Source organism: Ochotona princeps, chromosome 4, assembly GCF_030435755.1.
Source record: "Ochotona princeps isolate mOchPri1 chromosome 4, mOchPri1.hap1, whole genome shotgun sequence".
In the NCBI taxonomy this organism is placed as follows: Eukaryota; Metazoa; Chordata; class Mammalia; order Lagomorpha; family Ochotonidae; genus Ochotona; species Ochotona princeps.
In genome coordinates, this window is record NC_080835.1 from 42236822 (window position 1) to 42250883 (window position 14062).

A 14062-nucleotide genomic window follows, 5' to 3' on the forward strand; every position below is an offset into this window, starting at 1 on the left:
CCACGGGGTTCGCTGTTGAATCTACAACCATTCTGCACACAGGAGTGGCAGAGGCTGCACAGGTTATTCGCCTGGCCCACCCTTAACACTGAAACTGGGACATCTGACATGAAACAGCAAAATTCTTTACACCTGGTTACTGCCAACATCATCACAGCGATAAAAGCCACAAACATTTTTATTCATTTTCAACCAAAAAGCAAATGCAAGGAGAGGGAACACAAGGAGCTATTTGCCTTAACCTGGGCACTGAGGATATAAGAAATAGTTACCAGGAAAGCTGTGTGTTCTGAAAGGCTTTCAGTTATCAGGAGAAACTCATCCCCACCCAAGAAGCGCCTGACGGACCAGGAGGGCCATCTGATCAGCGCAGTCAAACAGCAGCTGAATCGGGGTAACTCAGCCTTCCTCTGCTAACGTAGCCAAGGAAAGAAAACCAAGAAAGGAATATTCCTTGAGTGTATTGGGAGACATTTCTGAAATGAAAATTAGTCCTTTGTGAAAAGATAGAATGTGGTCATACATGAATCAAGTACCTGTGCCGCGTTATAGCCTGTGGCCAGATCACATCCTGCAGAGCTGATGCAGTCAGGGAAGGCAAGGTTGACCTCATGTGTCTGGCTGGTGGCAGTCCCCGATCCTGGGCATCAGCAGCATGCTTCCACACCTGCCACTGTAACGTCAGAGGCTAACTTTAGCAATAATTTTGTACTAATATTTTTCCATCCTACTAAACAATTTCTTGACTGACATAAGAGATTAACATTTGGTTCATTTTCAAAGACGTTAAGCTGTGAGTAGACAACAGCTTGCAGACAACTAAAAGTTGGTTACACGCACCTAAAAGATCTTAGGCAAACAGGATGTTAGTGACCAAAACAGCTTAAGCAAATGCTGCTAAGATTGTAATCACCTAGTTACTCAGCCAGTGGGACCAGGGGAAGGGTCATCCATGTTAGAACATAAATAATTTGCTTAAACCATCCCAGGTGTGAAGTCTTTTGGTTTTACTGCATTGCCTGAGCCTGAGTGGAGCCTTTGAATGGCTGGGTGAGGCTGTTCTCACAACCAATTAAAAACAATTTTAAGAACTCTCTAAGGGGAATAGATAAGGCATTTGTAATAAGCAGTAAGTAGCTATTCTCTAAGTGGATTTTCTCTAAAACATATCCTGTAGGGACTTCGTTGCTGTTTTTTTTTAACCTATAATCCCACTGCTTATGACACCTGCATAAAGTAGGCTCCCAATAAACATTGTTGTACCCATGAGGCCTAAGTGGAAAAAAACCACGAAATTCTCACCAATTTTAAATCATAACTACAGGGCAGCTGTCAGAACCCCCAACTCAGTAGGCAGTCCGTTGTTTAGTTGTAAGTTGTATAGGCAGAAAACTTCAGTACTATTCCGGAGCAATTGCAGCATCAAGAGTCCTCTGTGACTGCCAACAAGCAGAGAAGGGAAAAGACAGGTAACCGAGTTAACTGCATAAACACTACACAATCATTAAAATTCTTGAGGAATCACAAAAAATAATGCCTTATAAAAGAAAAAAAAAAACAGATGAATAAGACAGAACAGGAGTCGATTCTCTAATGGAAATTGGAAAAATTATCAGGCCCAGCTAAAACCTGCAGTGCTTTCGTTTTATCTAGTCTGAAATAAGTAGACCCGAGTCCCCAAGGCCCCGGTGCCTAGGCTAGGTTGCCTGCTAGGTTGGTTTGGGGGTTCAACCCCGCCAAATACAAAGGGTAGCAAAGCTGGACTGTGAGTGGGCACAGCCTGGAAGTAGCTGCCCCGAGAGCCCTAAGGGGCAGATCGCCCTACATTCGAGGTGACCAATGGCCGTACAGCAAGGGCGGGACCTCAGGAAAGCAGGCCACGAGAGGGTGGCAGGGCTGAAGGGCGCGCCCCGCTCAGCCCGGCACTGGGGTCCGCAGCCCGGCCATGTGGACATCTCCGGGCGTGGAGGTGTGCGCGGCGGCGTTGGGCGGCCTGCTCCTGCTGCTGCTCCTCGCCCTGGGGCTGAAGCAGAGGCGGCCGGCGGGCTTTCCCCCGGGGCCGCCGGGGCTGCCCTTCCTCGGCAACATCTACTCCCTGGCGGCCTCCGCAGACCTTCCTCATGTCTACATGAGAAAGCAGAGCCAAGTGTACGGCGAGGTACAGCCGCGACCGACGGGCCGCGAGCAGGGAGGGCCGCCGTGCGGTCCTCGGGGCTGGCCTGGGTCTTCCTTCCGGATGCCCTGGAGGCCCAGCTCCGAGTAGCTGAGAGGAAAGGCACAGCGGCTCCTTTAGGCTGAGGAGAACCCACCGCCGGGCGCGACCCCGCGGCTCCTCACCGGTGGCTCCTCGCCGGCAGCCGCGCCGCTGCGGCCGGACGCTGGGAGGCGCTGCGGGCCCGAGTTTCCCGGCCCGGAGCTCGAGCTGCCGCGCCTGCGCCGTGTGGCCCCCGGGTAGGCCCGGCGCCGGCTGCAGGCCTGGGGTTGAGTCCACAGCTTGGCTCGTGCGACGTCGAGGCATTCCGCGACCTGGAACCTAGTTAGTTCATGGTTAATGGGAAGTTTCTTCGAGGTTTGCTATTAACCAAGAAATAACGGATGTAGGCGTTTGCTGTGTGGATTAAAAGCAGAATGCAAGTGAATGTCCCTGGCCATGGTAAACGGGAGAAGTGGGAATAGAACCAATGTTGACAAAACGGGAGCCCTGCAGCTCCGAGTGGCTGGTGTTCCGATTGACCGGAACATCCCCAGTAACATTTGTATGTATATGATGCCTCCTGTATACTGGTCTCATGGAGAACTTGTTAACTGGTTTAGAATTCATAGCCACCCAGTGAGATAGATGTTCCTGGTTTTCCCGTTTTTGGACAAGAAAAACTTAAGCACAGGAAAGCTCAGTGACTCCCCTGCGGAAAAGACAGGGATGCATTACCTGCGTTTGACCTTATGTGAAAAGAAGGCAAAAGTTTCCAGAGCACCGGCTGTGGCTGAAACGTCTGTGCGTTTTGTTTAGACTCATTTACGTGCCTGAAGCAGCCAGGCTGTGTCCTGGTGCTAAGAATGAAGAGATGGAATTAACAATCTAGTAGAAGAGAGAAATCAAATGACCAAAAATAACTTGGTTAAGCTCTTGAAGGAAAAATACAGGGCTGGTTGGCGATTGTATTTCAGATTGCTGCTAAAATCCATACTTAACACCATTTTTTCTAATTGATTTCAGGGTTCTGCAACCCAATAGTGGTTTGCATTGCTAAAGATATCCTTGCAAAGAGAAGCTGGATTTAGACTATATATATATATATATATATATATAGTGTTAAGTTTTGTCCCCACCCCCAGTCTCCAGAATTTATTTCTGTGATGTGTTTTTAATATATTTGACCTCTCTGATATGCTGGTAAAAAAGCATAATATTTTGGAGAAATCTCTAGATGTGAAAACATAAGAACAGCTTCAGTCCTCCTCTTTCAGATAAAACCCAAACCTTTACTGAATCTTAATTTTTCTTTATCTGGGTAGTTAGAATAATAGTAATTAAAAATAGTAAGTTGCTAGTCCCATGACTTATTTATATATGGCCTTGCTTCCTATCTCTCTATATAATTTAAATTTAAACAAATTTTAAAATGCTTGGAAATGAAGTTTTCGAACCTAAATGTTTGAACTGAAAGGAACTCTGTATTTATTAACTGTGAATATTCTTTTCAGGAAGGGGTAACTTAAGTCTCCTCTCATGATAGATTATACTATGGGTCTAGGTATTTTCATCTTTAGGTTCTTGACCTAAAGATTAAAGAATTAAAGAATTAGGTTCTTAAAGATTAAAAGAATTAAAAACGGAGGCATAATACAGTGCATAAATGAAAAGTTTATTTAACTGTTACAGAGCAAATATACTTCATGTATGAATTTGAGCCACCCCACATGAAGAAATACCTGTAAGAGTAGGGTCCCAAGCACGGTCAAGGGCAAGAGAGCCTCTTATCAGTCTCCTGTGAGGTAGAGGTGGAATCTTACCTGAATGAACGATCGGGCGGGGTCTTAGAATGCATGACGCTTTCTTGGATGTGTAAGGCGTCTTCACGCGGAGCTGGACTTCCACGTGGCATACTATATCCTTTGTGGTCCCTAGTAAGGCAGAAGTGCATTCTGGGAAGGTGGGTTTATCAGGCTGATAGGTGAGGGGATGAAGTTAATTCCATGTAATTGGCCACTATCTAATCTGCTAAGAGACCCCCTCCATATCAGTTACAACTAAAATTATAAATGTGCTGGAAGACTGTCATACTGACATCCGTAGGTCTGGTTCAATGGCAAAAATTTGGCATGAGTACTTAGTTTTATTGTTGGTGCCTGCTGTGCTCCTTGCAAAGAACACGCTTTACCACAAATCAAATAGCTTTAACCTGTGCTAAGAAATGCAAAGGGGCAGAGGAGAGTCACTAAAGAGCAAAAGTGATAGATCTATGCACTGAAGAGGAGACAGTGTTTGGCTTTAACTTAGAGTTAAACTGATAGTCTACAGACATTAACTCCTTTTTTTTTTCTTTAAAGATGTATTTATTAGGGGGCCAGCATTTTCTTAGCAAACTAGTCCTCTTCCTGAAGTCTCAGCGTCTTCAGTGGGCACCGGTTCTAGTCCCTGCTGCTCCGTTTCCAATCCAGTTGCCTATTTGTGGCCTGGGAAGGTGGCAGAGGATGGCCTGAGGCCTTGGGTTCCTACATCCACGTAGGGCAGCTAGAGGAGGCCCCCTTCTCCCAGCTTCAGACCAGCTCAGCTGTTTGGGTAGTGGGCCAGTGGATGGAGGATCTCTATTTCTCCTTCTCTCTCTCTCTGCAACTCTGACTTTCCAGAAAAAAAAAATGCATCTTTTAAAAAAAGTGCTTATTTATTAGAAAGTGTTAGTGGGTGGGGGTGGTATTGTCCATACATTGGTTCATTCCCCAGATGGCCACAATAGCCAGGGATGGGCCAGGCCACAGCGTGGAGCCAAGGGCTTCATCTGGGTTACACACGTGGGTGGTAAGGGCCCAAACACTTGAGCCACCTTCTGCTGCTTTTCCTAGGCCATTATCAAGGAGCTGGGTTGGAAGCAGAGCAGCTGGAAAAGGAACCTGTACCCATATGGGATTCTGTTCTGGCAGGTGGTTTCTTTATCCGCCACACCACAGTGCTGGCCCCAAACATTTATTCTTCAAGCTACAGAGACATTTGATCTTTACCCTAGTTGTGGAACAACCCTAAAGGTCTCCCATTATCATAGAGCTATTTCCCAATTCTGCTGAAACCTCAAAATTACTGTTAATGTACTGCACCTTTTAAAAGTAGGAGACTATTATCACCTGTACTTCTGGACGTCGCTGAAAGTTGCTTAGAGGAATAGTTTGTAAATAGAACCTTACTTTTTCACTGTCTTTTAGACGTGTGTTTATATGAAAATACCTGGATACCACAATTGCTTCTGTCAGTTGAAACGACATCTGCTTTTGTGTGGCCTGTGAATTCAGTTCTGCTCTGTAATTCTTGAAGGTCCCAGTCCAAAGGATGTCCACATTCATTTTAAAGGCAATCTTCGTTAGAAGTGTGCTTTGCTTCTCCCTTGCCTTGCATTTCCTTGGGGATTCATTGTGAATGGTTAAACTTCTCTTGTGACTTTAATCTAGATTCTCGCTAGATAGCAAAATCAATTTATATGGCTTTGTTGGATTGTTTTTAGGCTAATGACAATAAGATAACTCCGTTAAAACAAATGAAATTGATAATGTATTAATTTGTTTTTGTAGCAAATATTGATTGTGAACTTTTTTGCAAGACACTGAATAATATTCTGTGGAACATTCAAGAATAATAGGGGACCCAGCATGGTAGCCTAGTGGTTAAAGTCCTCGTTTTGCATGCACCGGGATCCCCAGTGGGTGCCTGTTCATATCCCGACTGCTACACACTTCCCATTCAGCTCCCTGGTTGTGACTTGGGAAAGCAGTCAAGGGCAGCCCAAAGCCTTGGGACCTGGCACCTGCATGGGAAACTCAGAAGAAACTCCTGGCTCCTGGCTATGGATCAGCTCAGCTCCAGTCTCTGGGGCCACTTGGAGAGTGAACCAGCAAATTGAAGAGTCTTCTCTGTCTTTCCTTCTCTTTGTAAATCTGATTTACCAAGAAAAAATAAATAAAATCTTAAAAAGAAAGCCTGGGGTAATAATGGATGGTGCTGTTCCCTCCTTAATCTTGAAAGAAAAAGGAGATTTCTAGATATCATTGAATATTTTAAGGTGGAATGAATCTTAACAGAGCAGATTTATTTAGATAAATAAAAAGCTCTTTCAACAGCAAAGCCACAAAAGGACAAGTGTGCTTCCTGGACCTTACATGCAGTTAAGGCTCCTCACGTCCAGTATTCCTCTCATTGTACCATTTGTAAGATTATGACTTCATGGAACTAGCGTTGTGGTATAGTGACTAAAGCTACCACCTGCAGTAGCGGTATTCCATATGGGCACAGGTTTGAAACCCAGCTGTTCTACTTCCCATCTGGCTTCCTGCTAGTGCACTTGGGAAAGTAGTGGAGGGTGACCCAGGTGCTAAGGCCCTTGTACCCAGGTGTGAAACCTAGAAGAAACTGCTTGCTCCTGGCTTTGGCCTGGCCCAGCTCCAGCTGTTCGGAAAGTGAATCAGTGAATGCAAGATTTCTCTCTCTCTCTCTCTCTCTCTCTCTCTCTCTCTCTCTCTCTCTCTCTCTCTCTCTCATAGCCCTATAACTCTGGCTCTAGAAACTGAGTAGTGTGATAAAGTCGCTCTTTGGCATGCTCTGTTGAGACAGAGCTCTGCAAGCATCCTCAGCTGAGTAATACATGCCTTCATTTTCAGGGAGGCAAGCACAAAGAGTGGGGCCTAGCATCTGGGATGTGCCATGATCATCTTTTCATTACATTCCACCAATTCAATGTTTCTTTTTTCTGCTCAAAGATCTTCAGCTTAGATCTTGGAGGCATATCAGCTGTGGTTCTAAATGGCTATGATGTAGTAAAGGAATGCCTTGTTCATCAAAGTGAAGTTTTTGCTGACAGGCCATGTCTTCCTTTATTCATGAAGATGACAAAAATGGGAGGTATGTTTCTCGTCATCTGTTTATTTATTAGGCTATTTTGAACCATATTCTTGTTTTAAGTATTTTTGGTGCTTAGAGCTGGGAGTATTTATATGCTGATTAACGGAAAAGTATTTACTTTTATATACTTAGAAAATTTAGAATTTGAGGACCTTCCAGAGTTTATTGCACTCATATTTTAGACTAGTAAATTCTAAATCTTCGATAATCCTGTTTTAGTGACTTCTGAAAGTAATGTTTTACTGGGTAGACTTGTGGATGATTTGAAACAGGTAATCAATCATGTTGATCAAATACAATATATGAAAAATACCATGGAGTCAGTGGCACTATGGGGGGCAAGTACCTATAATTCTCTCTAGAAAAAAATGTTTTAAAGAATTAGTGCATAATATCTACAAATATTATGAAAAAATGACACACATTCACAAACACTCGAATCAGAAGTGCCCCTTTGTCAAGCAAGTCTCAGCAAGTCTGGAGTAAATGCTGGCATTTTTACTACAATTTTTCTTTCTTATAAGGTTACAAAGCCTGAAGCAGACTTTCTTAATCATTAGGATATGTAAAGGAGAGTTATGGGCTGTGAAAAGAAGTATTCATTCTGGGTAGTTTGGTGGTGATCAGTGTAGTGTTGGATGATTCTGTAGTCATCAAGGGAGGAAGTCTAAAAGTTGTCAGAATTGGTAAGAAGAAAGCAGCAACAGAGAACATAAAGTCTAGACACAGAAGTAATGGTTTTACCATTGTAGTATAATAACTTTTACTATTTATTATTATTATTATTATTATTATTTTAGATGATGCTTACATAGTTGATCAGGGTGGAAAAGATCTAAGGTTAGGGAGAGGTGGGTGTGATCATTGTTTCCAAGCTTTCTAGTTCTTTTTCCCATTTCTGGGGGGAGGGAAAAGGAGGGGGATAGGCCATACCCAACCTTTCAACCATCCCAGTACCCAAGAATGAGGAAAGGCCACCTGATGTCAACCCAGGGTCACAATAGTATATGTTCCGAAGGTTCTGCCCAGGTGGATGTAATAGTTTTGAAATGCTGTTGATCTCAGCAATCTATGGATGAGAAATCCTAACCAATGTCCCTTGGCTGACACCATCAACCTTAGTCTCCAATTGCCCAATTGCTGTCATTATTTGGCTGGGATTAGTTGTCCATATGTTCTGTTCTCCATTCTCTGCTATGTCCTCTGCAGATGTCCTCTGCAGGCCCCCATGAGCTACCATATCCTCAGTGTGCACCATGGTCTGCCATCCAGCACTCCATCCTCTATATGGGGAGGGCCAGTTCTCTTAGGTGGGCTCATAGACCTGAACCAGGTGACCTGGGCCATGCCTGACCTCCCAACTCTGGGGCTCATGGATCCAACACCAAGAATTCTTACAATCTAAATGTCCTGGCTGTCTTAATTTAGTGACTCATACTTAATTTTTTAAAAAGAAACGGGAATAACTTATTTACATATGCTAAAAATAAAGAGAATAAAAAGTTAGAATTCTATATTAAATCACTAATTCAAAGATAGTAGCATTTTAAAAACCAAATTATTGAGCCAGAAAACAATAATACTGAAAAGTAGAAATGAAAAGCAAATGTCTAGCATCTTAATTCCTCTAAATAAAATTTAGGTCAAAGAAAAAAACCACAGTTATAATGGAAGACTTTCAAAGAAATGAAAATCAAGTATGATAATGATGAGAATAATTGTTGAGACAAATATTTTTTCAAAGTTATACATTTATACTCTGTATACTTTGTATCATGAAGATAAAATAATGATTGCAAAAAGCAGTAAAGGGCAAGAAAAGAATATGCTGCTGTGTTGAAGTAAATGTGTATTGAACTTGAAGCTGCAAAATGGCAGCCACCATTAGCCTTGTATGCAGAAATGGAAAGTGGGCTTTTGGTGTGGTGCAGGCACACAGCGTGGCTGATGTGGGGTCATGGAGAGCAGTGCTCTTGGTTGATCTGTCCTGCAGGCATGCATCCCCCGCCACTGCTGTGCTCTCCACCCTCTCTGCCACATACTTCCTCTGTGTGCATTCTTTTTGCTTCGATGCTTTTAACGGCCTCCCTCATCTCCTTGAAGTCTTTACTCGAATGTTGCCTTCTGCATGCAGTTCCCTCTGACTTTGCTATCTAATTTGTTTCTTCGTTGTTTGTCTCTTCTACTAGTATCTAAGTTCTATGAGAGCAAGGAATAATTGCCTGATATATCACCCGATACTCCCTAAACAGTGTGCCCAGAATATCATACCTGCTCCATAAATACATGCTGAAAGAATATTAGTTGTATGAATAATCACTCAAGAGTATAGAAAAGAGAACGGACTGTGAGGATGTAATATTTCTATGTAGTGCTAAAGAACCATGTACACATGTTTAACTTTTTAAGCTCTGAATTAAAACGTTATTGAACAGGAGCTGCTGCCCTCCTATAGTGGGTCCAGTTGCCGCCTACAATCCGGGCCTCTATGTTCGCCAGCTTGATTTCTGGCTGCTCCACTTCTGATCCAACTTTCTGTTAATGTGCCTGGGAAAGCAGCAGAAGATGGTCCAAGTCCTTGGGTCCTGCCCCTCTGTGGGAGTCCTGGAAGAAATACCTAACTCCTAACTCCTGCTTCGTGCTGGCCCCACTCTGACCATTACAGCCATGTGGGGAGTGATCCAGTAGATGGAAGATACATGTCCCTCCCTGTCTCCTTTCTTCTCTGTAACTAGGCCTTTCAAATAAATAAAATCTTTCAAAAATTGTTGGACAAAAGTTTTTGAAATACAAATTTTCAATGAGCTTCATGTATGCATGAAAACATGATGTTTTTCATCATAGGTTTACATGTCTTCCAATTCTGAATGATTCCAGTAGAGTATATATTGTATACAAATGTATACTGAAAATGTTGGTGTTCCTTCTTGATAGTTAATTTAGAGCACTCTGAATATTGTCAGTTGAGCAGTTAATGCCATCGTTTTCCGGAAAGGGAAAAAATGAGGGAGAGTGAGGCTTAGTACCTGTGATCTCCATGGTGATATTTCCTCCATATATTGGTAGTTAAATGCCATGTTTCTTCTTAAATATCTTCAGTGTAGACCTTGGAGGCATATCAGTTGATTTTAAAGGGGGAAATTTTCCGTTGTAGCCATATTAGAATAGCACAAATTGTAAGGCAAATAGTATCAACACCAGAAAAATTTGATCATTCATGTTTTCCTTCCTTTTGACTTAAGCAATCTATGATATTGACTATTTATTCAGTCTACCTTTGTCTTTGTTAAAACTTCCTTGTTAAGTATTATATGCCTTTAGCAAAAATAAATTTGTATTCTGAAATTCAGCTGTTGAATAGGACATTTCTAATACTAGAAGGATGTTTTTATTGTTTATTTGAAGAAGAGATATTTTTATGAAACATTCAATAATTTGTCTTATGTGAATTAGGCTTATAGTAAAAGTTGAATAATAAAATCAATTAGGATTTTATGGTAGGAGAATTGTAGGTCTTTCCTGCAAACTTAGTTAGGTGGGCAGGTTTTTACAATATTGTCTGACTAATGAGCAGCAGAGAACAGGACCCAACCATTTAGATGTAAAGAAAGATAAGGGAAAAAATGACTGGCCATCCATTCATTATTGTGATAGTATAGTCCTTCAGCAATAGTCGTAAGTTCAACATTCTGCTATTGGTGTCTATTAATAGCAGTGTAGATATAGACAATTTTAGATAGTCTAATATTATAAATCTATATATTTATATATATCAAGGTATATTTAAGTCCCACCCCTTGGACTATATATATTTCACTGAGCATTATGTTCCCCAGTTGGAATCATTTTGCTGCAAATGGTAGAATTTCATTCTTTTTAATGGCTGAGTTGTATTCCATGAGGTAGAGGTACCACAGTTTCTTTATCCATTCCTCTTTTGATGGGCATCTGTGTGGTTTCCACATCTTTTCTCTAGTGAATTGTACTGCTAAAAATATGGGGTTGCAGGTCACTTTCTCATATGTAGATTTCATATAGTCCAAGGAGTGGGATAACCAGGTCATACATTAGAAATTATATAATATTTTTGATACTTTCATTTCAGGCTTACTTAATTCCAGATATGGCAGAGGATGGGTTGATCACAGAAGATTAGCTGTAAACAGCTTTCGCAGTTTTGGATATGGCCAAAAATCTTTTGAATCTAAAATCTTAGAAGAAACAGTTTTTTTAATTGATGCTATTGAAACGTGCAAGGGTAGACCATTTGACTTTAAACAATTAATAACGAATGCTGTTTCAAACATAACCAACCTAATCATTTTTGGAGAAAGATTTTCTTATGAAGACACTGATTTCCAGCGTATGATTGAGTTATTTAGTGAAAATGTGGAGCTGGCTGCCAGTGCTTCCGTCTTCCTGTACAATGCTTTCCCATGGATTGGCATCTTCCCTTTTGGAAAACATCAACAGCTGTTTAGAAACGCAGATGTGGTTTATGATTTTCTCTCCAGACTTATTGAAAAAGCTTCAGTGAAACGCCAGCCTCAGTTACCTCAACATTTTGTTGATGCTTATTTAGATGAGATGGATCAAGGTAAAAATGATCCATCATGTACTTTCTCCAAAGAAAACTTAGTTTTCTCAGTGGGCGAGCTCATCATTGCTGGAACTGAAACTACAACCAATGTGCTACGGTGGGCGATTCTTCTCATGGCCCTTCACCCAAATGTTCAAGGTGAGAATTCTCAGTGCCTACCCCTCAACTTGGACTCATATATGTACAGAACTTTTCCTTGTGCTAGCCAATAAAAGAAACATTGAATATAGTTGTGAAGGATTTTCAGATCCATTTTCTAAGAAGTAAATGTGAAAAAGCTCTCAGGTAAGTTTTGTTAGAACCATTTTATAAATAAAGAAAAAGGGTGAGTGACTGAAAGTGGCAGTTCTGGAGCCTCAACCCTAGTTTCTTTGTGTCTCATGACTAAATTAACAGAATATCACCTTCTGTTAGTGTTAAATTGGTATATATAACATAAGTTAAAATATACATCCCACAATATAAAATGTCTCTAGTACCCATGTCATGGTAGCTTATCATAATTTATCCCCCAAAGACACTGCTTTAGATATCTAAGAATTTCATAATAACTGGAGCACTTTTTTCTCTGACAGGACAAGTTCAGAAAGAGATTGATTTAATTATGGGCCCCAATGGGAAGCCTTCTTGGGACGACAAGTGCAGAATGCCTTATACTGAGGCAGTTTTGCACGAAGTTTTAAGGTTTTGTAATATAGTTCCACTAGGCATTTTCCACGCAACCTCCGAAGATGCAGTTGTATGTGGTTATTCCATTCCTAAAGGAACAACAGTCATTACAAATCTTTACTCTGTACACTTTGATGAGAAGTACTGGAGAGACCCAGAAGTATTCTATCCTGAGCGATTTCTAGACAGCAGTGGACATTTTGCCAAGAAGGAAGCTTTGGTTCCTTTTTCTCTAGGTAAGAGAAGCTTTACCTGGGCATAACCGGGCTCAAATATAATGATGGTTCAGCTTGTATAGCATTGTATTATCTGAAATATACTAACATAGAAGCTAATACTTACCATTTACTCTAAAATGCAATATGGATCCTTATCAATGAATTGATTGAATTAGAGGTGATGAATGCCTATTTCGATGCAAGATGAACCTTAGCTTATTAAGTAGAGATAAACTGTTGTGAAGGAATGGCTTCTTCTGAAGCTTTTTGGTGGAGTTTGTCTTGTAGATGCTGTCAGTGACAGGTAGCTGGAGAAATTGAAACCGAGAGAGGAATAAGACTCAATATTTGAAGGGAAGCTAGTATCTAGTTTCTTGGCTTCTAGTTGAGTGTACCTTATATTTAAGTAGAAAGATGGACCAGATGGACCAGAAACTCTTGGTTAGGGAAGGATGCTCATTTGGTCAAATGAAATGAAATAGGATTCCTTGAATCTAAAGAACAAAATGTCAGTTCAAATTCGATCTACCATGGCATATGTAAGACTGTTACAACATGCAAGGGAACCTGCATTAAAATCTTTAAAAAGGAAGGAAAGGAATAGGTTCTAGAGGCTCAAGTGCCGATTTCTATTCTTTGTGATAAAAAGAATCCTTTAGTAAGTGTGATTTCCTTTAAATTCGAAATTTAACTAAATGGTATCCAAACATAGACATTATTTTTGGTAAATATATTGGGTTTTTAAAAATGACTGCTTTTTCTGTTTAGGGAGAAGACATTGTCTCGGAGAACAGCTGGCACGGATGGAAATGTTCTTGTTTTTTACAGCACTGCTTCAGCGGTTTCATTTGCATTTTCCACATGAATTAGTTCCAAACCTGAAGCCCAGGTTAGGCATGACACTGCAGCCCCAACCCTACTTCATCTGTGCTCAAAGACGATGAACGTTCATGAATGTTTTCATCAGAAAGGGTACATGTGTGCTTCAGGCTTGGTCTCATTTAATCAATGTGTTTTGACAAAAAAATCACAGCATCATAGAGCCTAAATGAACGTGAACTTGACTGTGAAAACTGTACTAGAGCAATAAGAAGCATCAGCAATAAACTTCTTTGCAAGCTTACATGACTTCTAACAGAATTCTGTGATGTAGAAAACAAAGGTGGAAATGACGGGTGTCCCCTAAGATGCTGAGAAGTGGGGCAGGCATTACGGCACAGCAGGATAAGCCATCACTTAGGACTCTCATGTCTCGAATCTTTTGGTGTGCTGGAGGGCTGACTTGCCTATTCAAGTCCTGGCTCTTACATTTTCAATCCAGTTTATTGCTAATGTGCCTAGGAAAGCAGCAGATGAAGGCCTATGTCCTCAAATCCCCACCACCCAAGTGGGAGACCCAGATGGAATTTCTGTCTCCTGACTTCAGTCTGACCCATCCTTAGTTGTATCTTCGGACACTTGAGACTATGG

At 41.4% G+C, this 14062-nt stretch overlaps 1 protein-coding gene across 2 annotated transcripts; it reads left to right on the forward strand.

Annotated features, from left to right (window-relative positions):
• Positions 1-1910: 1910 nt before the first annotated feature.
• LOC101521015 (vitamin D 25-hydroxylase) lies at positions 1911-13637 on the forward strand. Of its 2 annotated transcripts, none has more exons than XM_004593756.2 (5): positions 1911-2158; positions 6964-7105; positions 11211-11843; positions 12281-12610; positions 13361-13637. In XM_004593756.2, exons 1-5 carry the CDS (start codon positions 1946-1948, stop codon positions 13534-13536), a joined length of 1494 nt encoding a protein of 497 aa, XP_004593813.2. In that variant the 5' UTR covers positions 1911-1945; the 3' UTR covers positions 13537-13637. The 2 variants fall into 2 exon arrangements, with proteins under 2 accessions (XP_004593813.2, XP_058519315.1); XM_058663332.1 differs by having other exon boundaries at positions 2022-2158; positions 11620-11843.
• Positions 13638-14062: the final 425 nt, after the last annotated feature.

Bases quoted from the DNA above. Each gene is read 5' to 3' on its own strand.
- LOC101521015 (XM_004593756.2), top strand. From the start codon at position 1,946: ATGTGGACATCTCCGGGCGTGGAGGTGTGCGCGGCGGCGTTGGGCGGC. The intron at 2,159-6,963 runs GTACAGCCGCGA...TTCTGCTCAAAG, and splicing joins AGAGCCAAGTGTACGGCGAG to ATCTTCAGCTTAGATCTTGG. The intron at 12,611-13,360 runs GTAAGAGAAGCT...TTTTCTGTTTAG, and splicing joins TTTGGTTCCTTTTTCTCTAG to GGAGAAGACATTGTCTCGGA.